Raw genomic sequence first — 26693 nt, forward strand, 5'->3', positions numbered from 1 at the left:
GTCTTCCTCAAAGTTTGCTTAATATTCTAAATCTTCATCTTTGTACATCTCTCTTGAAGAAATAATCCCTAAATTACATTTCCATTAATTTTTTTTCATCCCTTTGTTAAAAGTAGGTTCTTCAAAAATTTTGGTTCTCTTGGCTTTAACTCAAGAGAGGATAAATCAGAGGGAGAAAAGGGAGGGAAGAAAAGAAACCATTTTTAGGACATCTCTCCATTTCACTGGGAGCTTCTTTCTGGTCATTTTGAGGTAACTTTGGAGGCATTTAACTGTGACCTTTCCCCCAAATCCTTGGATACATAAAAGAGAGTCTGTCTTCTGGATGTAACATCAAATGCTAAACAGCACATCTTCTATCCTGGTCCAACAAGGAAGTTCTTCCTGGAGCAGGATTGACTCAGACCCTATGAACTCATTTATGAAAAAAAATACCTACATCTTTTCTCTCATTAGCCATTATCTTCTTTCCCTTGGTAGTTCAGCTTTCGTTAACAAAGCAGACACATTCAAAGAACAGATCTGGTTTGACAAAAGTCTTAACAGGACTAAAAACAGGACAGTCACTGAGCATCAGAGAGCATTAATGATGCTCCTGGGCAGATGATGGCTCCAAGTGTCTTGAGCCTTTGACGTTTTAATGTATCATTTGACAGAAGTAAATATATTTGTGTCACTTTTGACTATAATCTCTTCTGTCTAGTTTTCCATGTGATTGTCAAAGATGTGCTTAGAATCTTGGTTTTATTTTATAACAATAGCAAATTTACAACCAGAAAACATTTTCACCATTAAAGCTTAACACACTGAAGAGGCAATGTCTGGGAGAACTATATATGAAATGAAAAGGTTCTGAAGCCCAATTCTTAGACGTGCTCTTACCAATATCTCACCAACTGAGGGGAAATAGAGTCTATTTGGTGAAATCAAAAACTCCAGGGTTTCAAATTAAAAAATAAAAACAAACAACAACAACAAAAAAAAGCCTTTCCCAAGTAAAAGCTGGGGAAAGGAATAGCTAGCAATTCATCTGAAAAAAATTATGTAGGAACCATTTAAAAATTTTTTTTAATTTTTGTATTCCTAGTCCCTTTGGCTGTGCCTACAACATAGTCAGTTGAAATAATACAATAAAATGTTAGCATTCAAAGGTATTTTAGAGATTATCTAGTTAACCCCTCACTTTACAAATAGAGGAACTGTGCTCAGAAATGCAAAAGGCCTTACTAAAGGTCATACCTATAATGCAAGAATCTGGCCTAGGATTCAAATCTCCTACCTTTCTGGTAGGTGAGAATTCTACCTCCAAAGCTTATTAAGTGAATTGCAAATGTCCCGTGGTGATGTAATGAAACACCACCACCTAATGCCTCTTGTCTCACAACAGCTGCCAGACACACTCAGGCACACACACATTAGAAGGCAGTAGAGATGTCCCTAATTCTAAGGTTGTAAATTAGGGGAGGGAGCAGGCCTTTAGGATTGCTTTGGCTCAGAGCTAAAAGATGCACAAGTTTTGGAAAAGGACTAAGTAAGAATTTGAGCCTCTATGGGAAATAGGAGGCCCCAGCAGGGAAGTCCAACAAATCTCATTGCAGCTCATTACAGAGGGAGGTGAGTGGATGTTCTCCTCCCATCCAACTGTCCTGTGCAACCCAATATCAGCCACAGAGCTCTTACTTTGTGCGGAGAACATCAGAACATTTGCTGAGCTTTATTTGAAGCACTTACTGACAGAAGAAAGGGGTTAGATGTGATCCTATTATATTATAGCATATTATGCCTTTCAGGTCATTAGGAAATTTAATAGGACTTGGGTTGACTCGGTGATTCCACTGAAAGAAAGAATTTCCCCAATGAGAAAGTTCTCTCTCCAAGTGCAGGATGCTATCTCTGCAACTTGGAAAGTTTCACAAACTACTGAGAAGCTAGGGGGCGCAGTGGATAGAGCATCAGCCTTGCATTCAGGAGGACCTGAGTTCAAATCCCGTCTCAGACACTTAACACTTCCTAGCTGTGTGACCCTGGGCAAGTCACTTAACCCCAGCCTCAGGGGGAAAAAAAAAAAAAAAAAAGAAGCTTAATGATCTGCCCAAAGTCAGGGAAGACAGGATTGGAAGTCAGGTCTTCCTGGCCTCACGGTCAGCTCTTTATCCCTTTATCCACTAAGCCACAACAATAAGGAGTAAGAAAGGGAGGGGGAGAGGCATCTATCTGATCATGTAGACTAATTGAAGAAGAGCTCATTGGAGCTCAGCGTTGGGGATCAACACAGATTGTGCAATGAAATGGTAGCAATTGTATGATATGTTGTTACAGGCTGTAAAAGTTTGTCACCTCCCAAATAGTGACATGGACTGACATGATGTCTCCATGGTACAGAGACATTAAATATCCTGAAGAACTCAGCCAATTATTGTCCTAGAACTGGACTATATTCCAGACCAAACTGCTGTCCACGATCTCTGAGACAGAACACTGATTCATAAAAACTCAAGAACAACATTGTTCGTAGATATCCCCATCCCAACCCTCATGAGACCAAGGACTTTCAAGGTTATTTAGAATCCTACTCCCCTAAGGAGATTCTAGCATTTTTATTCAGATACACAAAGCTGTGATTTTATCTGTGTGAGCAGTAATATTGACTATAAAAGATAATATCAAGAGAGCATCCTGTCCCAGGACCATTTTTAGCTGAATCCCTATCAAAAAAGATGAGAAAAACAACATGATCAAGAAGAACAAAATGGGGCAGCTAGGTGGCGCAGTGGATAGAGCACCAGCCTTGAATTCAGGAGGACCTGAGTTCAAATCCGGTCTCAGACACTTAACACTTCCAAGCTGTGTGACCCTGGGCAAGTCACTTAACCCCAGCCTCAAAGGGGGGGGGAGGACAAAATGATAATAATAAATGATATCCATATTCATTGTCTTTACTCAGTACTTTCTATGTATGTCACTCAGTCAATCAATAAGCATGTATTAAGTATTTAATACTGTGCTAACCTCTTGGGACAAAAAGAAGGACAGAGGTCAGCTCCACTTCTCAAGGACCTCACAGCCTAATAGGTGAGATGACATGATAAAAAATTATATACAAGATATATAAGCATTAAGGTACATCAGGAAGAGGGTTTCATAGAAGGTAGGATTTTAGCTGGAACTTGAAAAAAGCTAAGGAAGCTGTAGCCCTCCTAGAAATGAGTAGGTAAGGATCCAGGTATGGAGGATAATTAGGAAAAATATACAGTCTGGAGAGAAAATGTTTTGTGTCAGGAGTTGCAAGGAGAATAACAGGCAAGGAGAGAAGTAAGGTGTAAGAAGACTGAAAGGTGAAGGGGAATGAGATTGAGCAGAACTTTGAGGGTCAAAAAGAGGATTTTATTGGATCCTGGGGGTGATAGGGAGCCACTAGAGTTCACTGAATGTGGGATTGACATGGAAGATTAAGTTGACTTGACAGCTGAATGGAAGATGGACTGGACTTTGGGAAGGGATCAGGTAGGGAGCCCTAGCAAAAAGCTGCTATAATAATCTAAGCATGCAGTGATGAGGACTTACTTCAGAGTGGTGTCAATGTTCTGGTAGAAAAGGGGATGTACAAGAGATGTTACAAGGGTAAAACTGAGAAGACAACAAATATGGGGGTAAAGAGAGTGAGTAGAGAATGTAGAGTAGGTGGCAAGCCTAGTTGACTAGGGGAATGATGGCATCTTTTGTCTTTTTTTTTTCTTTGCTGAGGCAATTGGGTTTCAGTGACTTGCCCAGGGTCACACAGTTAGGATGTATGAAGTGTGACGTGTCTGAGGCTAGATTTGAACTCAGCTCCTCCTGACTTCAGAGCTAGTACTCTATCCATTGCATCATGTGTCTGCCCCATGGTGGCACTGTTAACAACAATAGGGAAACTCAGAAGCAGGAATAGTTTGGGGAAAAGACAATAAGTTCAATTTGGGACACAGTGAGTTATACGATACTTACAGGACATCCAATCTGAGATGTCTAATAGGCAGTTGAAAATGCAAGAGTGGAGATCAGATGGAAGAGTTAGAAGATTTCAGGATAACCAACCTAGAAATGATAATTGAATCCATAGGAGGTGATGGGATCATCAAGTAAATTACTGTAGAGAGAAAAGAGAAAGCAGGAGGGTCCAGAGCAGAGCCCTTAGGGAGACCATCTTTAGAGGGGATAATCTGGGTAAAAATCCAGCAAAGAAGAGGAAGAGGAAGAGAAACAGGATAGAGTAGTGTTACCAAAACCTAGAGAGAAAAGAAGTGATCAGCAACGTCAAAGGCTTACAGAGGATGAAGGATGAAGATTGAAAAAAGGCCCATAGATTTGGCAACTAAGAGATCACTGGTAACTTTGGAGAGAGCAGCTTCTGCTGAATGGTGAAGTCAGAAGCCAGACTGTAGAGAGCTGAAAGACTGAGAGAAAAGGAAGTGGAAGCATTGATTATAGGTGGTCTTTTCAAAGAGATTAGCCACAAAAAGGAGATAAGTTGTGGCAACTAATATGGATAGATGCATCAAGTGAGAAATTTTTTGAGAATGGGAGAGACATGGACAAATTTGTGTGCAATAGGGTAGCTGTTAGTAGAGAGAAGAACCCTGAATATAAAGAAGAATGGAGATGATGGAGGAGACAATCTGCTGGAAAGGAAGGGACAGAGAGAATGACTTGTACATGTAGTGCGGTTTGCCTTGGCAAGGAAAAAGGCCACCTCTTTATGTGAGACAGAAATAAAGAAGGGGATAATGGTAGAAGGCATCTGAATGATATGAGATGAGGAGAGGAAAGGAAGCACTCAAAAATGGCTTCTAGTCTTTCTATAGAAAATGTTAACTCATCTGACCCTCATAATAATCCAGCAAGATAGGTAATAGATGTATCTCTACCTATCCTTCATGAGTAAGGAAAATGAAAAATAGGGAGATGAAATGATTTGCCCAATGTTAAACAACTAACAAGAATAAGAGTCCAGACCCAGAGCCAGGTTCCCTAACTCCCAGCCATGCTGAGCTTCAAGGACATCAGGCTGTCAGTCAGGGACAAAGTTCACTCCAGCCTATGATCTTCATTTGCATCACACTTTAGTGGTTTGCACAAAATGTTCTATATGTGATTCACTGGAATCTCACTCCGAGCCTTGTTCTGGGTATTATTATTCTTATTTTAAAGATGAGGAAATTGAAGTTCCTTAAACTTAAAGTGACTTGCCTACAAGCATACAACCCATGGTATCCACTACCAGGGAGTTCTCAAACTACGGCCCGCAGGCCAGATGCAGCCTGTTCACTGCGAGCTCTCCGCTTAGGAGCCAACATTCATCCAAAGATGAATGGAGACATCTTTGTCTTCTTGAGGCTGATGGGCTAAGACAGAAACGTGAACACAGGGTCATAGGACACTGCAGCTAGAAAGGGCTTTAAAGAGCCCAGAACCTAGCCTTTCCCTGTTACAGGGGCCTTAGGGATCATCTGCCTATTCTGCTCTATTTATAGAATCCTAGGTCTGAAGAGGCAAAGTGAGCTGCCTACATCACAAAAACATAAAAACAAAAAGCTACAAATTCAAATCTTGGTTTTCTCACTACAACCCCAGGTCCCTCTCACCTACTTCAATCCTTTCATTTCATAGAGGAGGAGAATGAGGCTCCAATGAGGGACCGAGAGCTGATGACTTGCCAAAGTCACTCATTGGTGGCCCAGATGAGTTGATGATCTATCTCTAGACTTCTAGTCATAGGGTACAAAGAAGCAAAGAGATATCAGTCATACCCCAGCTCAGCATAAAGGTCCAATGTAGAAGCTGGATTCTACACAGGAAGAACATTGATGACTAGAGCTCCTGGGGCCAGAAACTCTTTTTTTTGGCTCCTTGAGATGCATAACATGGTGACACAGGTGAATATGCATTAAAATTATTTTCAATTTGCAGAGTACCCACGTAATTCATCTTTAATCTCTCTAAAGTTCTATTTTTTACCTCCTTCGCTTTCTGCCTCCAGCATCCTCAGCAAGCCAGATCCCTGCACCAGAACCCTGCCTGACAAGCTATGCTGGGGCAGAGTGGAAGAGTGGCAAAGGGGAGGGAAAAAGGAGATGGGGTACAATAGTAGGAAAACTTAGGAGGGGATGAAAGATCCCTGAGTTGCTACAAAGGTGCAGAATTCTGGACAACTGCTAGAGTTGAACCACATCTGAGCTGCCGAACAAGCCAATTCTCACTATAATCAGACTGCTGAATAATACTTCTCAGCGTTCACATGGTTTCTAAGGATAGTGCCAGCCTGTGTAAGATGCTCTTCTAACTCCCCAGGCAACACTCTTTCTATTCTTATCACAGATGCCTCTCAGACTATGGGTTAGTTGATGAAAATTGGGGTAAGGTGGGCAAAGCTAAAGTAGATAAATAGGAAGAGATGGAACAAAGAAAGACAAAAGCATCAGACCAAAATGGTGTTGGCCTTTGAGACCATCAAAATGGAGCTTTTTAAATATGAATTTGGAGTGAAGGCACAAGGATGCTCTGTGACTTCTGCTCACTAAACTGGCCCCTCCGCCAGAGATTTTGATTCTAACCTAAAATCAGACAAGATAGAATTTAAGATTACTCAAAATCTTAGCACTGGAAGAGCTCTCAGAAATCACTGTCTCTTATTCTATAACCTGTGAAACGCAGAAGCCCAGAGAGAACTCTTCCTAAAAATCATGCAGCAAGTTAGCCACAACACAGAGCTTCAGATCATTGGACTCCTGACCCCCAAGGGAGGACTTTGTCCACAACATCACAGCTGCCCTCAAAACTGTGGACAAATGATGGAGAAAGAGGGCAGAACTAAGCTTAAAAAAAAAAAAATGAAAGAAAGAATTGGGGGGAGGGAGAAAAAAACACCAATCTCTGATCTCATCAGAAATCCTAGATTTGTGGAGCCCTGAGGACCCTCAGAACTCTTTGAGTTTAATCCCTTAATTTTGCAAACAGAACCCCAAGGCTCAGAGAAGTGAAAGAATTTGCCCAAGACCACACAGCTAGTAACTTTTCACCAAGTTGAAGTCATGGAGTGTTAATATCTCTGCCTTGGCAGAAAGTGTCTACACTGACAAAATTGTTTCCTGAAACTACATTACAGATAGTAACCTACTCCTCCAAAGGGAACAAGAAGCCACTTCCTTCCAGTTCTGATTTCTCCTCTCTCTAATCAGAAGTAGGTCAGATAGAGGATGCTCCTCACACTTTAGAAAAGTAGCCCGTAAATGCTGACAAAAACAATACCTAAAACTAGCACTAAACCCCATCATCCATTTTTGCAGAAGCTGCAGGCCACTGGGGCAGGTCCTGCCTGCCCTCTACTGTAGTCCAACCCTGAGGACCCCACAAAATGCCCGACTCTTTCGCCACGCCACCAGAGCCAGACTGTGGGTCATTTGGCTCCAGGGAAGCTGGCTTCATCAGTACCTTTCTCACTGGGTTGGGAGAAGAGGGCTGCATGGTGCTGTCCAGAGGGTGCACGCTGATAGGGGCATCTTCTGCCATGGCCTGGGACAGGGGAGGGACGACAGTTCTGTCGAGAGGTGGGACTGGCTTTGGGCCTTCAGGCACACTGGGCTCATCGCAAGCCTGAAAGGGAAAAGACAGATTTCAGACATCCCTCAGAGTAAGCCACCACTCCCCAGCCCCACTGTATCTTCTCAGCCCCCCACCAGCCCCAGATACTTTGCAGCCTTTCTCTCTTAGGTCCCCTTCTCCCGCCTCATGCAGCCACCACCCCAGCTCAAACTCTCATCACTTGTGGCAGAGAATTTGAATTTTTTTTTTTTTTAGCTGAGGCAATTAGGGTCAAGTGACTTGCCCAGGGTCATACATCCAGGAAGTGTTAAATGGTTAAGGTCAAATTTGAACTCAGGTCTTCCCAACTTCAGAGCTGGTGCTCTATCCACTACATCAACTAGCTGCTACATGGCAGAGAATTTGAATGGCCTTCTAACTAGTTTCCTTGACTCAAGTCTCCTCCTTCTCCAATCCCAGCAGTCTGTGATTCTCTGAAGCATAGATATGATGATGACGCCACCCTGCAGGTCCTTGTTACCATCAAATCAAACATAAAATCCTCCACTGGGTACTTAAGGCTCTTAACCACTGGACCCCTTGTTATTTTTCCATTCTTCTCACATTTTATTTTCTTCCACACACTCAAAGACCCACTAATGGGCCCACCTGCTGTTCCTCTCCTCTGCCCATGTCTCCATGCTATCTATCTATCCTCCAGACCTAAATGTTCTTCCCCCCCTCACCTGCCTCTTAGCATTTTGGCTTTTTTCAAGATGCAGCTTGCATGCCCCCTCTGTAAGAGATGAAGCCTCTCTCAGTGCCCCAACTCACTTGAGCCTTCCTCCCTAGGCATATATATTATATACATTTTATACACACACACACACACACACACACACACACACACACACACACACACACACACATTTTACACCTTTTTACTACATGTTGTTTCCCCTCCCTCCCTCCCTTGGAAGAGGATCAATGGTCATTTTTGTGGTTTGATTTCTTTATTTCATTGCTTAAGGTAGTGCCTGGTCCATAGAAAGTGCTTAACAAATGTTTAGGAGTGCTTGATTTTGAGGTAAAGCACTTTGGACAAGTTCTTCTAAAACACAGATCCTAGAGGAGATCTAAGAAACTATTCTTTTTATCATTATAAAGGGCATATCAGGTGATCCTATATTTAGAGTTAGAAGAGATGTTAGAGATCACTTAGTCCAATTCGAGTGTCTCAAGTGAGCTAAGTGCAAAACAGGCCTAGATTTGTTGACAAAATTTATCACTAATCAAGAAGTTATCAATGAACCTTTTGAATTAGGGATGGCATATTTGTTCTTGCCCAGCAAAGTGGGAGCAAGTGATCTCATTCCTGACCTATATCTTAAAAGGTGCAATCTAAAAGTGAAATGGGTAGTTCCCAGAGAAGGTGATCTTTCATCAACATCCGTATGAACATTTGTTGGGGATGCTGTAGAAGAGGTGAGGAATGACTTGGTTTAGGTGATAGTGTTGTACAAATTACTTGAAAGAAGCAGTCATTTTGGTGTGGTTTCAATTAGTAATAATAAATATTAATTACATTTGTTCCTACTAACACTGAACTTACGTGGACCCTCTGACTTGGGACCAGATAAAACCAGATTGATTTGTGTTTCTCCAACTTTAGTTAATTCTCTGTCACTTGAGTATTGAGCTTCATACCATACAGGCTGTTATTGCTCTATTTTGTGGTTTTCCACTCAGTGGCATTTAAGAATAGATATTATTCCAAGGAAATGTGCAAAAGTTGTAGCTCTACAAGAATCCACTTCAATGACTATAAGCTACATTTCAGAGGCTACTGGTATGTGGAAGTTAAGTGTTTTAACATTTATACAAGTCCACAATAAAACAATATCTTTTACACAGAAACACCAAGAAAGGTGGAGTTGAAATGTAACTGGAGATGGGCACTTACATGACACCCTGAGATGTTTCTCTGTGTGGAAAGGATAGGGGAAATGCTCACAAGAAATGACTGATGAGGAGATAGACTGGACCATGCATAGACATTTGGCAATTGATTCTGATTAGCTTATAGCATGATTGGGTGGACCCTTTTTCAACTGGCTACCCAATCAAAATTGGCAACATCTTCAAAAAGACAAGTCAGCTTTAATTATCTCCATTGTCTTCATTTAGTAACTCTTTCCCTCACAGTATCCAGGGAAAGACCAAGTTATAAGAGGACTTAGGACTTTCTCTATATCTGTTTATATAGCCTCAATTTTTCCATTGTAGGTGAAAGGAATGAAGTCTACAGCTCTGAGAGTTTAAAAAGGTTGAAAGAATGAGCCATAGGTATCATGGGAATTGGAACGGGAAACTGAATATTGGAACTAGAATAGCATGATGCTCTGTGGCGCAAGGAGTGGCTTTTGAGAGTGACCTTCTGGGCTCACAGAAGTAGATACAAGAGTCATCTGGTAGTTGTGCAACATCTGGAGATTGAAACTGGTGGGACCAGGAGCATGTAGGAATGGAGCTAAATTTTAAGTCTATTCCCCTCACCTCTTCCCCATCCTGTCCCCAGGTTGTATGGGAAGAGTGTATAATTTCCCTAAAAGTGTTGGGGGGAGGGGAATTAAAAATTTTTTGTTCAAAACATCTCTTTGTAAAAGCTAATTAAGTGGAATAGAGGTCCTAATTGCTTGCCCCTAACAAAGGGGAGAATAGCTGATTGTCCAAGCATAGGACAGGATATCACCCATTAACCCTTCAGGGTAACCTTGTGCCTTCAAGGGGAAGGTATCCTACTAAACTCCAGAAGATGAATCAGAGCATTCTTGCTACAAAAATGAAAATTAGGGAGCAGCTAGGTTGCGCAGTGGATAGAACACCAGCCCTGAAGTCAGGCAGACCTAAGTTCAAATGTAACCTCAGACACTTAACACTTCCTAGCTATGTGACCCTGGACAAGTCACTTAAACCCAACTGCCAGAAAGAAATAAAGAAAGAGAAATAGAGAAAGAAAAAGAGAAAGAAAGGAAGAAAAGAAGGAAGGAAGAAAAGAAGGAAGGAAAGAAGGAAGGAAGGAAGGAAGGAAGGAAGGAAGGAAGGAAGGAAGGAAGGAAGGAAGGAAGGAAGGAAGGAAGGAAGGAAGGAAGGAAGGAAGGAAGGAAGGAAGGAAGGAAGGAAGGAAGGAAGGAAGAAATGAAGGAAGACAGAAAGGCAGAAAGGAAGGAAGGAAGGAAGGAAGGAAGGAAGGAAGGAAGGAAGGAAGGAAGGAAGGAAGGAAGGAAGGAAGGAAGGAAGGAAGGAAGGAAGGAAGGAAGGAAGGAAGGAAGGAAGGAAGGAAGGAAGGAAGGAAGGAAGGAAGCAGAAACTATTGCTCCAAAACAACCTGATATTATACTTCTCAGAAAATGAGCAAAGACCTTCAGAGAGACCTGGCAATTAAAGGGATTGTTACTGATTTCTCTACAATATGGCAGAAGGCTTTCTGAATTTGGAAGAATAGCAAGGAAAGAAGTAGAAAAGCTACCATTGCTATGAAGCAAAAATGCTTGACATGAGCAAGCAGCACAAAGGTGATAGTACTAAAACTTGGAAAGTTGTTTTTAGTGAAGAAACTCACTTTTTTTATTTGAGGTTGTACCAAAATCCTTGTCAAAAAATATCCAAATGAACTGAAGAAGATTTGGGCATCTTCATCAAACTTTAAAGATCTGGGAAACTGAGTTGCAACACAGGTAGCTGCTCAAGGTCATTCGACTAATATGAAACTGCGTTGGAATTTGAATTTGAACACTGAGCTTAAATTTTTGCCAGTAGGAGCTCTTTAATAAATGTTTATTAAATTGAAATAAAGGGTCTTAAGCTTCTTGGAAATTATAGTCCCCTGACATAGATTAATCTATTTGGGCAACTTAGTGGGCTCCTTTGGCCCTGAGAAGCTCAAATATGAGAGGCATATTTTCATATGGATGGGAGGGGGAAATGGTAAATGTGAACCTAGAAAGCACAGACTAGAGAGGATGAGTCATCTGGCACAGGAACCCAGAAAGAGGGATGATAAAGAAACATATAATCACATAATAGGGAAAGGACTTTTGAGTTCCTGGGATCTAATCCCCTTATTTATGCAGATAATGAATCTGAAGCCTGGGCCACACAATGAATGAGTAGTAAAGCCAGCACTGAGAGCCAGACCTTGGGACAACCAGCCCAGGTTCCATTCCATTCCATACACTTCTGGGATCACAGGGCCATGGGACTTGAGAGTTCATCTAGTTTCTCTTTCTATACAAAACAAACTGAAAGCCAATAAAGTAAAAGTGACTTGGCTATGGTCTTATAAATAGTAAGGAGCTAAACTTTGAAAATTAACTTCTCCTTTCTACTCTGCCATTTTTTTTGCCTCTCAACACTTCACAGGTTTTTATCAGGCCGGCCTTGCTCAGGCAATGTGGTGTGTTTTAATTCTCTGAAACTGAGTTGTTTACTGAAGATTGCACTGCTTCCTGGGAAGAGCTTACACAATATAAAACAGAACCCACTATGTTCCTGATAAACCTTATCTGGAGTGTAAATTTTCCCAAGTACCTCAGACAAGGAAAAACTCAAATTCCTAATAGCTGCCTCACCACCCACACTGAGAAGTGTTAACATGAAGGCCAGCCAAGTTCTGAAATCTCCTCATTCATGAGGAGAGAAACTAACCCTGGTAGCTGAAGAATTGGACAAGTTTTTTTAAGCAGTAGTAGAAAAGCTATCTTCCCTAAAAGAGAGAAAGTTGATTAGAGCAAGAAGGGAGTCTAGAGATGACCTACCTCCATTGTCTCATTTCCTGTTTGAGAAAACTGTCACCACATGTCCCCTATTCCCTCTTTTCTGAAATTGTCTCCAATCAATTCCAAATCAAATTCCTTCCCTTATTCAAATTTTCCCTACAAGATATCTTCTTACAGAGAATTTTCTTTGATTAAGAAAAAATATACATCATTCATAACTCCATGTTACTTAGGACAAAGATCATAGAAATACAGAACCATAACTGACACTGCAAGTGAGTAGAAAAGCAGTAAGTGTAGAATAGGAGAGAAGTTTGAAAAATATATCATTGCTTTCCTAAAGCAACTCTCTTATTCCACAGGTTTTTGGGTTCTAAAGCTGTCCTTGAGCTGATGCTTTCCCTAATCCAAAAGCTCCCTCAGAGAAAGGTCCTTCAGAGCTCTAGAGTCAAGACCCTGTATCTTTCCCAAGAGAGCAGTCTAGGAGCTTGGAAGTGCTCCACATAGTTCTTACTTTATATTTTTGCCACGGTATTTTCCCACCCACCATCTCCTTTGAACCTCACAACATCTGCCAGAAGGAAACAGAGCAGGATTTATCCCCATGTAGTAGAGTAGGAAAGTGAGACTCATGGAAGAGCCAAGTTAACTGGCCCTGACCACGCAGTGAGCTATAGGCCAAGTGCAGCTCAAATCCATACCTGGCAGCCCGTGGCCTAGCCAGAGTGATCTGATGACTCACCTGAGAGACTTCTTCTTGGACTGGCTGAAGTGGGGCTGGCTGCCTCACTATGTAGTTTATCTGGCCCACAATGGTTTGCTGCACATGCTGAGGTGACTTGGTCTGATTGAGCTGTAAACTGGGTTGTTGAGCCTGAAGAAGAAGCTCCAGGTCCTTTTGCATTTCCTCCAGCTCAAACTTATGGTGCATGATGTCCAGACTGGGGTGCAGAACAGGCTCATGGGCACTCTCGTGTTGACCCGCAGGCAGTGGAGGTGGTGGCAGTGGTGGCTGCGGCTGCTGCTGCTGCTGTTGCTGTGGGGGCAGTGGCTGTGGTGGCTGAGGTGGGGGCAGCTGTTGGTGCTGCTGAAAATGGCTGAACTTTAGTTTCTGGTGGTGACCAAATTGGACTTGGACGGAGGGGGTCTGAAGGGGACACGGAGTGTGCTGGGTGTGTGCTGGTGGTGCCCCTGCACAGGCTGGGTGTGGGCCTTGCTGCAGGGGCTGTGCATGAGAAAGCTTGCTCAATCCCTGGGGGGTACTCTCTGGCTCTGTGTGCAGCTGAGGGTCCAGCCAGGGCTGCATCAGCTTCACGGGAGGGGGACTGCAGGTCTGCTCTTTCTCACTGGGTGGTGCTGCCGGCGTATACTGGGCAGACGTGTGTGCTGGGGGCTGCATCTCCGAAGGTTGTCTAAAGCTCTGGGGATGGTGTGCGCTCGGGTGCAGGGCCTGGCTTTTGTGCACATGGAGGGCAGGGGGACAGTGAGAACAGCAGACTGGTGTGGAACACGGGCCGGAAACTTGGAATTTATGGGGCTGACTGCCAAGATGATCCTGCTGGGCAACTGGGGAGAGGTGACTATGATAGAAAGATGACCCTTGCATATTCCCATAGCTGAGGGCTTCTGGACGGGGCAGTGGTCCGCTTTCTGTTGTTATGCAGCCTGTAAGGGCAGAGTGATTAGCTTTTGAATCACTTTGGAAGGTTCATTAAAATTATTTTCTTGCCCTCTTCCCTAAACATGAAAATCATATCTGTATCAAATGTATGACTTAATACTTTTTAGATGCTCCCAATTAGAAGTGATCTCTCCCTCATCCAAGCTTATATCTCTCATACCCTTCTCACAGACTCACAGAATGTCACAGAACATCAAAGAAGGAAAAGATCTTAGAACACAGAATGTTCAGGCTGGGAGAGCTTAGAACATATGTTAAATCTAGAAGGGTCCTCAGATAGCAAAAGGCCATTCTAATAATTTTAAATTTGGAAAAATAGAAACCCAGACATGGGATAAAATTTGTCTTAAGTTATAGCATATTATGTTCAATTATGCTTTATTATAACTATCTGTAACAAGACAAAATAATTCCTGTCTTTGTACCTCTCTGGGTACCTACAACCAGCAGATACTTAAATGTTTGCAACTCAATGATTAAGAATAGGACATATAGAGAAATACTCTTACAAGTTATGCAATGTTGACTCAGATCAACCTCATCAATATTCCTTTATATAGAATACCTTCCTTTCTCCTAACCCCTTTCACCTTTGCTCTAATGAGAGCAGCCTAGTGCCTAAATGGAAAAATAGCCTATCTTGATAACATTTAGAAAGAATCCTGGGAAAAAAAGAAAGAAGGTAAGAGCTAGAAAAGCAACCCCAAAATCAAAACAAAGAGTAGAAATTGCACTTATACAGTTGGACAACTCATTAATAATTTCTAGTCTTTAGAAAGAGTGGCCTTGGCAGGGCCACACAGTTAGGATATAGCACAAGCAGGATCTGAGTCCATGTGTCTGACTGTGAAGCTGGTTCGTTATCCACCCCATCACGTAGATTCTCATATGGGTCATTTTACAGATAAGGAAACTAAAGCTTAGACTTGCTCATGGTCAAGCAGCTAAAATGCAACAGGAGCAAAATTTGAATGCTGGTAGTCTTGATTCCAAGTCCCTCAGTCCATGAAATGTGTTTAACATTTGAAGTACAAATGGAGGACACACATTAATCTTCCCATGGAACTGATCTTTGAACTAAGATATGTGTGTTTGTATGTACATGTGATATGTAGTTAGTTAAATGTGTTATAGACATATGTGTATATTATTTATGTGAGTTATGCATATAGATAGATAAGTATCAATTTGCAAATAGGCAGAAAAGCCTTACCTGACGATGATCTGTTTGATGGGGACTCCCTAGGTAACGTGTTACGGAGTCAGTATAGAGTGGAACTGCTGATTTGTTTTTGTAATCTTTAAGAAAATTTTTCAAATTTTAATACAAGTTTGATATTTTGCCTTTCAGGGGAAGTAGCCTTGGATTTGCATCCTAGCTCTTCCAACTGTGTGGCCCTGGTCAAGCAGGGCCTAAAAATTTCTCTGAACTTCAGATTCCTTTTCTGGAAAATGGGAATATGACAACTTACATTATCTACATCATACAGGTATTATAATTTCCACATCAAAATGAAATAATATTTGCTCAAAGTTTTGAAAAGCTCATGTAGGAGTGTTGATCTTTAATCACCCCTACTCCAGAGAGCCCATAATATAACCACAAAATATTAAAGATGTATTAAACTAAGTATAAAAATTCAGCCATATCAAGTAATACTTTTCTGAGGTTTGGGCACTTCTCTAATAGAGTCACGGAAGGAACAACATTGGCCAAACAAATGAATAAGCCATGCCCCTGGGAGCTTTAAATTTTAATACAGCTGAAATGTGGGAGAGATTGAAAACTGAAAGCTTTCCCCTCAAAGAAGAGAATGAAGGAATTTGTCTCTCCTTCCCAGCCCTATGGCCATGTAGCTTTGAAGAGGAGCTACCCAATCAGCAAGAGGGTCAGAAGCAGAAACCCACACTGCAGTCCAATCCAGGGAGCAGCTTCAAGGTGTAGGCTCCTGGAGAGCAAACTGAGCCAGCCAAAGAGTTCAGCTGAGCAGTATGTCCAGTAGAGATACTGCACGCAAGACAACTGTGTAAATAAAGACCGAAGAAGAAGGCAAAGAAATGCTAAGTCTCAGGACTCGTGAGTTTCCTCTGCCACAACTGCATTTTACCCATGTGCCTCATATAAATTCAATCCTCCTAATCCCAAGGACCTTGTGCATTTGTGGAAGAATGTGGCCTGAGTTTAAGAGGCAAAGATTTATCCCTTCTATTGTGACTCCATATCATCATGGTCAGTGGCTTTTCTCCAAGATCATTTTGTTCACTTGGTGATTGTCAATAAGCCCACTGATAATGCTCACATGGCTAGCACCCACAGGGTAAAAACTGAGAACTTGGTGGTAGCATGAATCCTCTGGGAACCTAAGTCAGGGGAGAGGAAGTTTGGAAAATAACCCAAAGAAAGTTACAGTGAAGGTGCTAGACCAATGTAATCTATAATATTAAAACTATTAATGGGGGGTTACTTTGGTAACTTTGTCTTTAATATCTTTTTCTTTGAGGTGACTGGAAAGACAAAGATCAAAAGAATATGACAGGGAAAACTGGTATGGTACAAGCCAGGAAAACTATCTGACAGCTGCTTTTGATGTAGCTCAACTCCCAAAGTGCTGCTTGGAAGGCCCAAAGTTACCAATTTGAAATCTGTTTCAGGAAAGTATGAGATTTGTTTGCTTGCTTTATAAGATAATCTTCGGTTTAGATAAAATTAGAACTGTATAGATTAACATATTTTACAGCCAACCTGGTATCAAAGTCTCAAGAATAAAACAAGTCATTTGAATTTTGCATATGGAATGAGATAAGTTCAGAAATTGTTTTTATTAACCTAAGCTTTAATTCAGCCTGTATGTTGGTCACATAAGCAATATTAGTGATAAATCCATAATCTATAATCATAGACCACCTTAAATCTTGATGGAACCTTTGAAGTCACCTAGTCTGACCTGCCATGTAGGAATTCTTTCTACAACATTTATTCAGCCTCTCCTTAAATGACTCCAGAAAAAAATGGAAGTTTACTAATTCCTGAGTAGCTCATTGGTTAGAAAGCTTTTCCTTTATGGAGTAGAAATCTGCCTCCCATCAACTCTCACCTACTATTTTGGGTTCCTCCATCTAAACAAATTACCCAGAAGAAATCTAACTCTTCTTTATGAGAATCTTTCAAGCTATGTGGGCAATGTTCATGTCCTCCATAAGTCTTCTGATGATCTCCAGGCAAAAGCCAGATGGCTTCTCATTAGCTGTTGGAGAAGGGATTCTTGCTCAGGTATGAATCAGACAAAATACCCTCCAAAGCTCACAGCAGCTCTTATTGTGCTACAAATGCACAAAAACAATCACGCACATACATGCATGCACACCTGTGTGCACAGGCACACACTCATATAGACAAACATTTTGCACATGCATGCATGTACAATAGGCACATGCATGTGTACTTTTGCATGTGTTCACATATGCATACACCCACACAAATATGTTCTCAGGTTGTCACTAAATCATAGATTTGGAGTTCAAAGGTACTTAGACCACTGTGTTCAATCCCTTCATTTTATAGATTTGAAAATTAGAATCAAAGAGGTTAAATAATTTGCCCAAGATGGCACAAGTGGAAAATGGCAGAGTGGAACTCAAATACATGTACCCAACTCAAAATATAGCACTTCCTCCATTGTACCAGGATGCTTTTTTAAAAGTTTATGATTTTAATTTTTCTTTGAATGAACAATCTATCTTTAAAACAAATAGCCTATCTTCTAAGCCAGAATTTTAGATCAGTAGCACTATATGCTGAGCCAACCAAATGTCAGATAATTTTTCCTAATTTGTACCACCAAGATCTCCCTGTTTCCATGCCTATCCCCACATATTTAAAAAGGGAAAAATTCAGAATAGGTCTTCCAAAATCATTACCACACCCCATTACCAGCTTACCCAAGCAATTCACTACCCTGAATCTACCCAGTCATCTTAAAAAAAAAAAAAAAATTCAAGATCAAATTCTTTAAAAAAGAAAAAAATGACCTAACCCAAAATATCTTCCATTGATTTCTGAATAAAGAAAAACATCAAGGTTTTAGTAAAAGTTTGAAAACTTTTTTCCAAAATTTTATAAACACAAGCCTATTGTTCCATATTAAAATTGCTGATAGGGAGATGATGGAAGAACTTTAAATCCTGGCAAAACCCTTCTGCCCATTTGCAAATATTTGTGTCTTTTTGTAAACAGTCTATATTAGTGTATATGTACGTGTGTGTGTGTGTGTGAGTGTATGTGCGCAAGTGTATGAGGTATGTCATTCATGGAGAGAACCCAAGTGACTTTCTGATTTCTAGTGGGATTTTGAGACCAAAATGGTCCAGGGTGCCAAAAGAATATTCAGATTGCATCGAGTATTTTGAATAAGGAATCCATCAACTCAAAAAGAGACCTTTTGACAATTTTTAGTCATCGTGTTTTAGAAACTTTCTGACTCTTAGGCCAAATCAACAGTCCTTTTTTTATAAGCAATGCCCCACTGGTGAATTGATCAATTGTTGGAGGTCAATGAGAGGGAAAAGTTGCTTTAATGGGGCACAAAGACATTCTTCACAAAATTGGTCTCTTTCTGACTGACCTAAGGTTGCCAACTGCTTTGTCCAGAAAGAAGGCTCCCAGGTAAACCTGATCTTCCAGGGGGGACCAGCATCTGTGTTACAACTTGCTTCCAGCAAACGCTGCATCTGAAATACAATCTGACAAAAAACCAGAGGGTCATTTTCATAAGCACCACAGGCATGAAGGAATATTCTCAACTTCCATAAGAGTCCTGGATCACAAGAGGAAGTTCATTGCTTTGACTAATTAGGATGCAAATGCAAGAGCAAAGCAAAAGTATTGAACTCATAATAGTCTTCTGGAGGAAAGATAACCAATCAGGAAATAAATTGAATCTGCTTAGAGAAGCACACATACACAGAGAACTGTCAGACATGGCCCATATATTGGTCTGACATTTTGGAGGTTTTGTTCACAAGTGAGCATTCTCTGGGAGTTAAGGAGATAACAGGGGGATTAGGCAATAATTGCAACATAAAAAGAATCAATAAAGCCTTAAAAAAAAAAAAAAAGAAAAGTTAAATAGGATCTATGAACTAAAATTCTACGCATTAAGTTGGCCCAGAAAGAATAGAAAGTTTTTAGGATAAAATCCTAAAAAAGGGAAAGGATAGAACAAAACTGGTGAATAAAGTGCTAATACCAAAATAAGTGGGGAGAAAGTGAGATACTGACTTTTCTTTAGTGAGTTTTCCTGGGGCTCTGATTGTTGAGTCAAAGTCAATGATCTTTGCATGACTGTGGAGAACAAGAGGGCATCATAGGGTGGGAGGGGGAGGACAAGGACTAAACCTGTGATGTTTTCAGGGTGGGGAAGTCCAAGTGAGGGGCTTTTTCTACCTTCTCTTCAACCTATGGTCTTAAAGCTGCCTAGAACATGACAAGTTAAGTCATTTGTATGGCATTCTAGAGCCAATATGTGTCAAAGGCAGGACTTGAACCCAGTTCTTCCTTGCTCCTAAGTCAATTCTCCGGCCACTCTATCCTCTGTCTCTGACCTAAAAGGTCAGAAAGCTATTTCAGTTTTCAAGAAAAGAAGAAACCAAATATGCAAACTATAAGTTAAGAAGTTTTACATTAATTCCTAGGGGAAAATAAAACATATTATTAAAAAGGAATGTTAACAGAGGACAATGTAGGTTTAATATAAAGAAAACTGTCTGGGGCAGCTAGATGGCACAGTGGGTAGAGCACCAGCCTTGAATTCAGGAAGACCCAAGTTCAAATCTGGTCTCAAACACTTAACACTTCCTGCATATGTGACCCTGGGCAAGTCACTTAACCCCAATTGCCTCAGGGAGAAAAAAAAAACTGTCCTCATACCTCTAACTTTCCCAACATGGCATAGACTACTCAGGAGATTCCAAGTTCCCCTTCATTGGAAGTCTTCAAACAAATGTTGGATGACCACTTGTGAAATTTCTCATGGGGGAGATTCTTGAAGGCTTGGGGAAGATGATTGGCCCCCTCGCAACATGAAAAGTTTGTGATTCTTCAGTCTGAGTACAAATTTACTATGTGATCCTGGGCAAGTCTGTTCCTATCTCCAAGCCACAGCCTCACTCTTGTAAAATAAAGAAGTAAGGCTAGATGACCTCCAAAGTCCTTTTCAGTGCTAATTTCTATGATTCTAGAATCCTTGCTCAGAATAAAGGGTTTCTGCCTCAGCAGGAATGTTTGAAGAAATTTCTTTTCTGATCTGAAGATCATCACACAAGAAGCAAAGACTCAGCGATTATGGATTGATGTTCTACTTCTCTACTTTTTTTTTATTTTTTCAAAAGTCTCCTCTGGCTTCCCTTTGCTGTGTACTATAAATCTCTCGTTTTTGCTCTGTTTCAGAAAAAAAAAAAATTCCTCCACAAGAAATAAGGGGATTTCCTGCAATCAGAATAATCACAATGTAATTGGTTTTTAAATATATTGTTTGTCATAGTACTGAGAAGTCAATGAGTCCTGGGAAATATGACTGGTGAATACTATACAGCCAAAGTAACATAGTGACAAGAGAAAAGCAGAGACAGTAAAAAAGGGCTGAAGAAAGCTTGAAAAAAGCCTCTCTTGGACATTATCCTCCAAATCTAGTTTCAGGAAATGTTATGGCTAGAATGTCAGAGAAACACCAGGCTGGGCATCATGTTAGTATGCTGAAAGCAGTTTCCATCAGGAGCCGAGGGGGTACAACAAAGAACTTGCCACTTTGATGGACCAGACAAATTCTAATTTGGTGGGACTGGTAGTGAGAAAAAGCTAGGATGTGAAAGTCACAGTCTGTGGGTGATCTGGACTAGCTAAAATGAGCAGTAATCAGCCTTTGTATAAACAGTCCACTTTGAGGACTTCAGTAATCAAGCACTGTAACCAGCAGGGCAGTGGGACATCCTGTTTTGTCCAGGGGGTGGGTAGAAGAAAGTTAACTAAGTAGTGATGAAAAGACTCGAAGGACTTCTTGGAAAGGCCGTCACATATGCCCACACTTGTACATCCCCCAAATTCCTTAAATTTGTAATAACTCTCTAGTCTCAAACTTCCCAGGAAACCGGTAGAAGCAGTGTAGCATAGTGAGGAAAACACTGGACTAGGCATTAGAAGCCCTTTGATGAAGAAATGATGTTCAGAAAGCTGGAAATGAACAAGAACAGCACAGGACATAATCAGTGCCTTCAGATAGCTCAGTGGCTAGGACTAGATTTGCTTTGTTTGAACCCAGAAGATAGAATTAAAATGAATGGGATGGGTGGGATTCTTAGAGCCTGGGACAGGGGCAAAGGCAGAGGCTCCCTTACCAGTTCTTTGCTGAAGAGAAAGGGGATGCTGTTCTTGCTGCAGACTGCCCAGTTGATAAAGTTCTGCACATGCTCAAACTGGCGATTTAAAACCATGATACTCTGCAACTGCTGCTCCAGTTTCTGCTTCCTTTCATTAGTGAGTCCCTGGCATTAAAAGAGAAAACAGACAGCAGATAATTGGGTTGCATTCCAGTATTACTGACAAACAATTGATGTGCAGGGTAAACAACAAGGAAAAGGCAAATGTTCAGAGATGAGGGTATTATACACCAATAACAAAAGGAAGAAGAGTAGGAATGAGAGAATATAAGTATCTATGTCAGACCACGAGCTCCTTGAGAATAAGGATTGTTTCATTCTTGTTATTTTTATCCCCAATGCTTTGCATATAGTTTGGACTTAGTGTTTAATAAATGTCCTTCTGTAGATGCATTTATTAAGTATCTATTGTGGGTAATAAGAGGTGGGGAATACAAAAAAGAGACAAAAGACAGCCCCTACCTGCAAGGAGCTTAAATCTAATGGGGAAGACAATATGCAAACAAATTTGTATAAAGCAAATAGGAAATAATTAACAGAAGGGACGTACTGGAATTAAGAGAGGTTGAAGAAGACTTTTAGTAAAAGAAAGGATTTTAGTTGGAACTTAAAAGGAAGCTGTGGGGGGAGGGGGGTCAGCAGTCAGAAAAGAGGAGAAAAAGCATCCCTGCTCTCCAGGACATAGCAGAAACAATGTCCAGAGCTAAGATGGAGTGTCTTGTTCATAGAACAGTCAGAAGGCCAGTGTCCCTGGAGTGAAGAGGACTTGGCAGGGATGGAGTCCTAAAAAGGCTAGACAGGCAGGAGGGCACTGAGTTATAAAGAACTTTGAATGCTAACCAGAGCATTTCATATTTGCTCCTAAAGTAATAGGGAGGCATTGAGATTTATGGAGCAGCAAGGGTAACATGATGAGATTTGAGTTTTAGGGAAATCACTTGGAGGCTGAATGGAACAAGGACTGCAGTGGGGACAGACTTGAGGATGACAGATCCACTATCAGCTACTGCAATAATGCAGGCGGGGGTGATGAGGACCTTCACCAAAGAGAAGATAGTATCACAGGAGAGAAGAGGATCTGTTGGAGAGATGCTGCCAAGATGGAATTGACAGGAATTGGCATCAGCTTGGATGAGGAGAAGAACTAGGGATGAGTCCAAGACAATCCTTAGGTTTCAAACCTGAGGGACTGGTAGGAGGGTATTTTCCTCTACAGTAGCAGGAAAGGAGGAAGGGAAGGTGTGGGGAAAGACAATGTTTTAGACATATTGAGTTTCAGATGTCTATTGGACATCCAATTCAAGACATTGGAATGCAAGATTGGAGAAGAGATTGACAAGTAAACATAACATAGATGGGCATATCATCAAGTCACTGATAAAAACATCAAACAGCATGGGGTCAACCACAGTCCCCTGGGGTACTCCTCTAGAGATCTCCTGACATACTGACATTGAACCATAATCTGGCCATCCAATCAAACCTGAAGCCATCTGATTATATTATCATCTAACTTGTTATTGTTCCTTCTTCTCCAGAAAGTTAGTATGAGATGCTTTATCAAAAGCTCTGCTAAAATGTAGGTAAACTATACTCACAGCATTCCCCTTTTCTACTTGTTCATTAATCCTGTCAAAAAAGAAATGGCATGATTTGTTCTGGATGCAGCTCTGCCAACTCTTTGTTGTCAACATTTCCCATTTTGATGTACACTATCCATCTCTTTAACGATCCTTTCCAGAATTCTCAAAGGAATCTAAGTCAAACTCACTGGCCTCTATTCTGTAGATGCTGTTTCTCGTCCTTTTTTTAATTAGTAATTTGTCCATGGTACCTCTCCCAATTTCCATGATCTTTCAAATTTATTCTCAGTGTAAAAGAGGAGGAGGGAATTGTCAACTATGTTCAGTTTAACCAAATTTCAAGATTTATTATGACAGCTTAAAAAAAAATCTGCAGTATTAACATCTACAGAGCAAGAGAAAGTCATTTGCCCAAAGCTATGTTCTAGTGAAGGGCTAAGCATTCCCTGGTCTTCATAAAGGAAATCATGTGTTCTCTTGCTAGAAAAATTAGTCTGGATCACAAATTACAAATTACTATTCTAGAAGGGAAATAGATAGGATCAGACATAAAACTTGTGATAGGAATGGGATTTGTTTTTCGAAGACTAAGCTGATTTCCTGGGAACAGATCTTTTTGGTCCAGGAAAGCATTTGAATCTTTAGCATGAACATCCCTTGTCCTCTTGAGCATAAAAAGCTCAGCCTATGAAGAACACATGTGTCAGAAATTTGATGGAATTCCCTTTGCCCTGCAAGAAGTCTTGCCCATCTAGCATTGTCACCACAATGAATGTGGAGCTGAAGAGGAAGATACCCATTTTTCAGTAATTATAAAAATATCTTTTAACATTTTTGGTTAAAAGGCCACCTTTATTGAATTTTATAGTTCATGGATATTTTACTGTATTCCAGATCTGAGTGTGAATCCCTAAGCTGGCCTGCCTAATCCTGGTCCAGAATAAGGCCACACAAACCCTCTCTCTGGCCCTACAAGAACGATGTCTGTAAGAAAACAAAACCCATGTAGAAATAGGCATCATCTCCACAACCCAATTCTGTTTTTACAGAATGAATCAGTATAGAAGCTAAAGGCCCACATCTTTCTCCCTAATCCTTTTATGGAAGCTCCAATTGAGACAAGCAAAATCTGCAAACATTTCAGTGATCCCTACCTTCATCCACATGATGACTTTCTAATACCTCTACAGCAGTGATATCAAGTATGTCCTTTATATATAGCTTTAAAATCACCTTCTCCAAAGCTTCATAATGAGCTGTTCTCCAGATTCTTTTGACCTACACAGTTTGTCAACTATAACTTCACAGGATCACATTTATAATTGTTCTCTAATAATTTCAAATTTGAAATGTTTGTCTCCCAAACAATACAGTGAGCCTGGAGGAGACCTATAAGGGTCATTTTAGCCCCTTCTCTCCCCAAATGAATAATACAATGCAGTGGATAGATGACTAACTTGATAATCAAAAGACTCGGATTCAAATCCAGGTTCTATGAGTTAGTAGATATGTGATAATGGGTAATATCAGAATGGCACAGTGGATAAACCATGGACTTGGAATCAGGATGATCTAAGAACAAATACTACCTAAGACACTAACTAGGTATATGAGTGTTAATCTCTATGCACCTAAATTTCTTCCTCCATAAAATGAAGGCATTGGATTAGATGGTCTTGAATGTCCCTTCCAGAACTAAATCTATGATCCTATGACCAATCATAGCTTCATTTTCCAATGAGATGATATTTGTTAAGTACAAATATTAGTAAACATTATAAAAGAGGTATATAAAGCATGTGAATTAGTGTGATCATTAGCAGAAGATGAAAGCCCTTCATATCATCTTCACCCTACACATACCTCTAGCTGCTCCAAAAGTCCATTGGCTTGCTTGTTTAATTCATTCATCAGAACCATCTTGGCCATTTTGATCTGGTTTTCCACTTTCCTGTGAAGATGCTTGACTTCAAATAGCCTGCAAAGGAGAACAAAGCATAGAACAATGTGCTTCAAGTCTCTTGTTTCTCCCTGGGCATCTATCAGTTGTCAGAGGATCAGTCAAGAGAAATTAAATGCTAAAATTTACAGACTGTGCTGCCTACCTAATGGGAAGTCAGAGACCAACTTAAGAGTTTCCTTTAGTGAGAAAACTCATGGCCATTGTTCTATTTCCAGGACAGAAAGTATTCATCATGTTGTGGCCAACATAATAACACCAACCTGGACTAGTCCTCAGATCACAGACAGTCTGTCCCTTGTACTCAGTGTTTCTGGCCTGGGAAGAGCCCAAGACCACCCAGGATCACCTTCAGGATATGAGGAGGAAATGTTGGAAAACTTTAGTGAGGTAAGTACCTTGAAATGCTATATACATGTGAATTTTGATGAGGTTGTTGCTGCATAGGAAGATAAGTATCTCTTTAAAGTGGGATCTAATTGTGAATTAACATAGAGAATGACATGGAGAAAAGAAGGAGATAGAGGCTGCCCACCATCAGAGCCTCTAACTTTATGATTGATAGGGAAGCCTGGTTCATCTGGTGTCATCCCTCACTATGACTTAGACTCAAATTATCCTGCCTCATCAGAGAGACATGCTGGTAAGTGCCACTAAGACACAACCATACTCCAGAGGGAACTCCCTTTCACTTGAGCACAGAAACATTGACCAAAGTTCCTGACCTTGCACATGGCCAGAGAAGAAGGAAAAGAGTAAATAGGTCCCCAACCTGTCCTTTGGTTCTCACAGAACTGCCCACAAGAACCTAGAGAGCATCATGCCCTGAATAACCTCACCAAGATAAGATGGTCAGAGCATAACCAGTGATAGATGAGGCTGGTCTGTCAATTATAATAGAACCTGATGCCTGGTAAATGATTGCCTAGGCCCTATAAGGAGGCAGAATGGCCTACTCAGTATCCCCATCACCATGGTACTTAGCACAAATGGTTTTTTACTATGTGGATGGTCTCTACTACTTAAGCAGGCAAGTGTAGACAAAGTCTGTGAGAATACACAGATTCATTGAAATTCTACCCAATTTCTGGTCTATACTATTCATTGATTCTTTTTCTTTTGGATAAGCATGAATTCTGATGACCTATGGATGGCATCTGAAGAGAGGAGATGAACTGAAAATAGTGACCTGAAATGTTCCACCACCTCCATTAAAGCTAAAATGGGATGAACAAAAAATGGTACCTGTCTTCAATCTGTTTAGCAGATGCCTGCAACCCAGTTTTCTTATGCTCCACCTGAGTGGTCACACTTTCCAGAAGCATTCTTTGGTTTTGCAAAACCTCTTCTACATGTCTGCACCTGAATAAAAGAGACAACACTGTACTAGAAGACACTCTTAGGGAATTGTAGAATGCCCCACAGTGCATCTGAAGGAAGAAAAAAATGCCTTTTGGGTATCCCCTAGATCTACTTCTCCTCAGATTATAGGTATTTCCTTATTTCCCAGAATGTTCTAGCAAAGAGTATTCAAAGCTTATTGCTTTGATTTAGGACCATCCAAGTCCTTTGCTTCAATTTTTTACTTTCTTCTCTTTACTCTCTAGTAGTCATTTTCAGTGTTCTACTAGAGGACTGTCTTAGGGGGAAGAGTCTATATGTTAATTAGTCCATTTGAAGGTGAGGCAGGATAGTAAAATGGA

The 26693-nt window shown here is 40.8% G+C and overlaps 1 protein-coding gene across 3 annotated transcripts in view; it reads right to left on the reverse strand.

The window, feature by feature from the left end:
• TRIM66 (tripartite motif containing 66) overlaps positions 1 to 26693 on the reverse strand; it is a 106295-nt gene that overhangs the window by 29033 nt on the left and 50569 nt on the right. For all 3 annotated transcript variants that reach the window (XM_074272571.1, XM_074272572.1, XM_074272573.1), the window contains 6 exons: positions 26236 to 26352; positions 24894 to 25008; positions 21406 to 21552; positions 18639 to 18756; positions 13078 to 14000; positions 7468 to 7629 (listed from right to left, as the gene is read on the reverse strand). In XM_074272571.1, the coding sequence (XP_074128672.1) occupies positions 7468 to 7629; positions 13078 to 14000; positions 18639 to 18756; positions 21406 to 21552; positions 24894 to 25008; positions 26236 to 26352 (1582 nt within the window). The remainder of the gene's footprint in view (positions 1 to 7467; positions 7630 to 13077; positions 14001 to 18638; positions 18757 to 21405; positions 21553 to 24893; positions 25009 to 26235; positions 26353 to 26693) is intronic.

Source organism: Sminthopsis crassicaudata, chromosome 6 (genome assembly GCF_048593235.1).
Source record: "Sminthopsis crassicaudata isolate SCR6 chromosome 6, ASM4859323v1, whole genome shotgun sequence".
Lineage (NCBI taxonomy): Eukaryota > Metazoa > Chordata > Mammalia > Dasyuromorphia > Dasyuridae > Sminthopsis > Sminthopsis crassicaudata.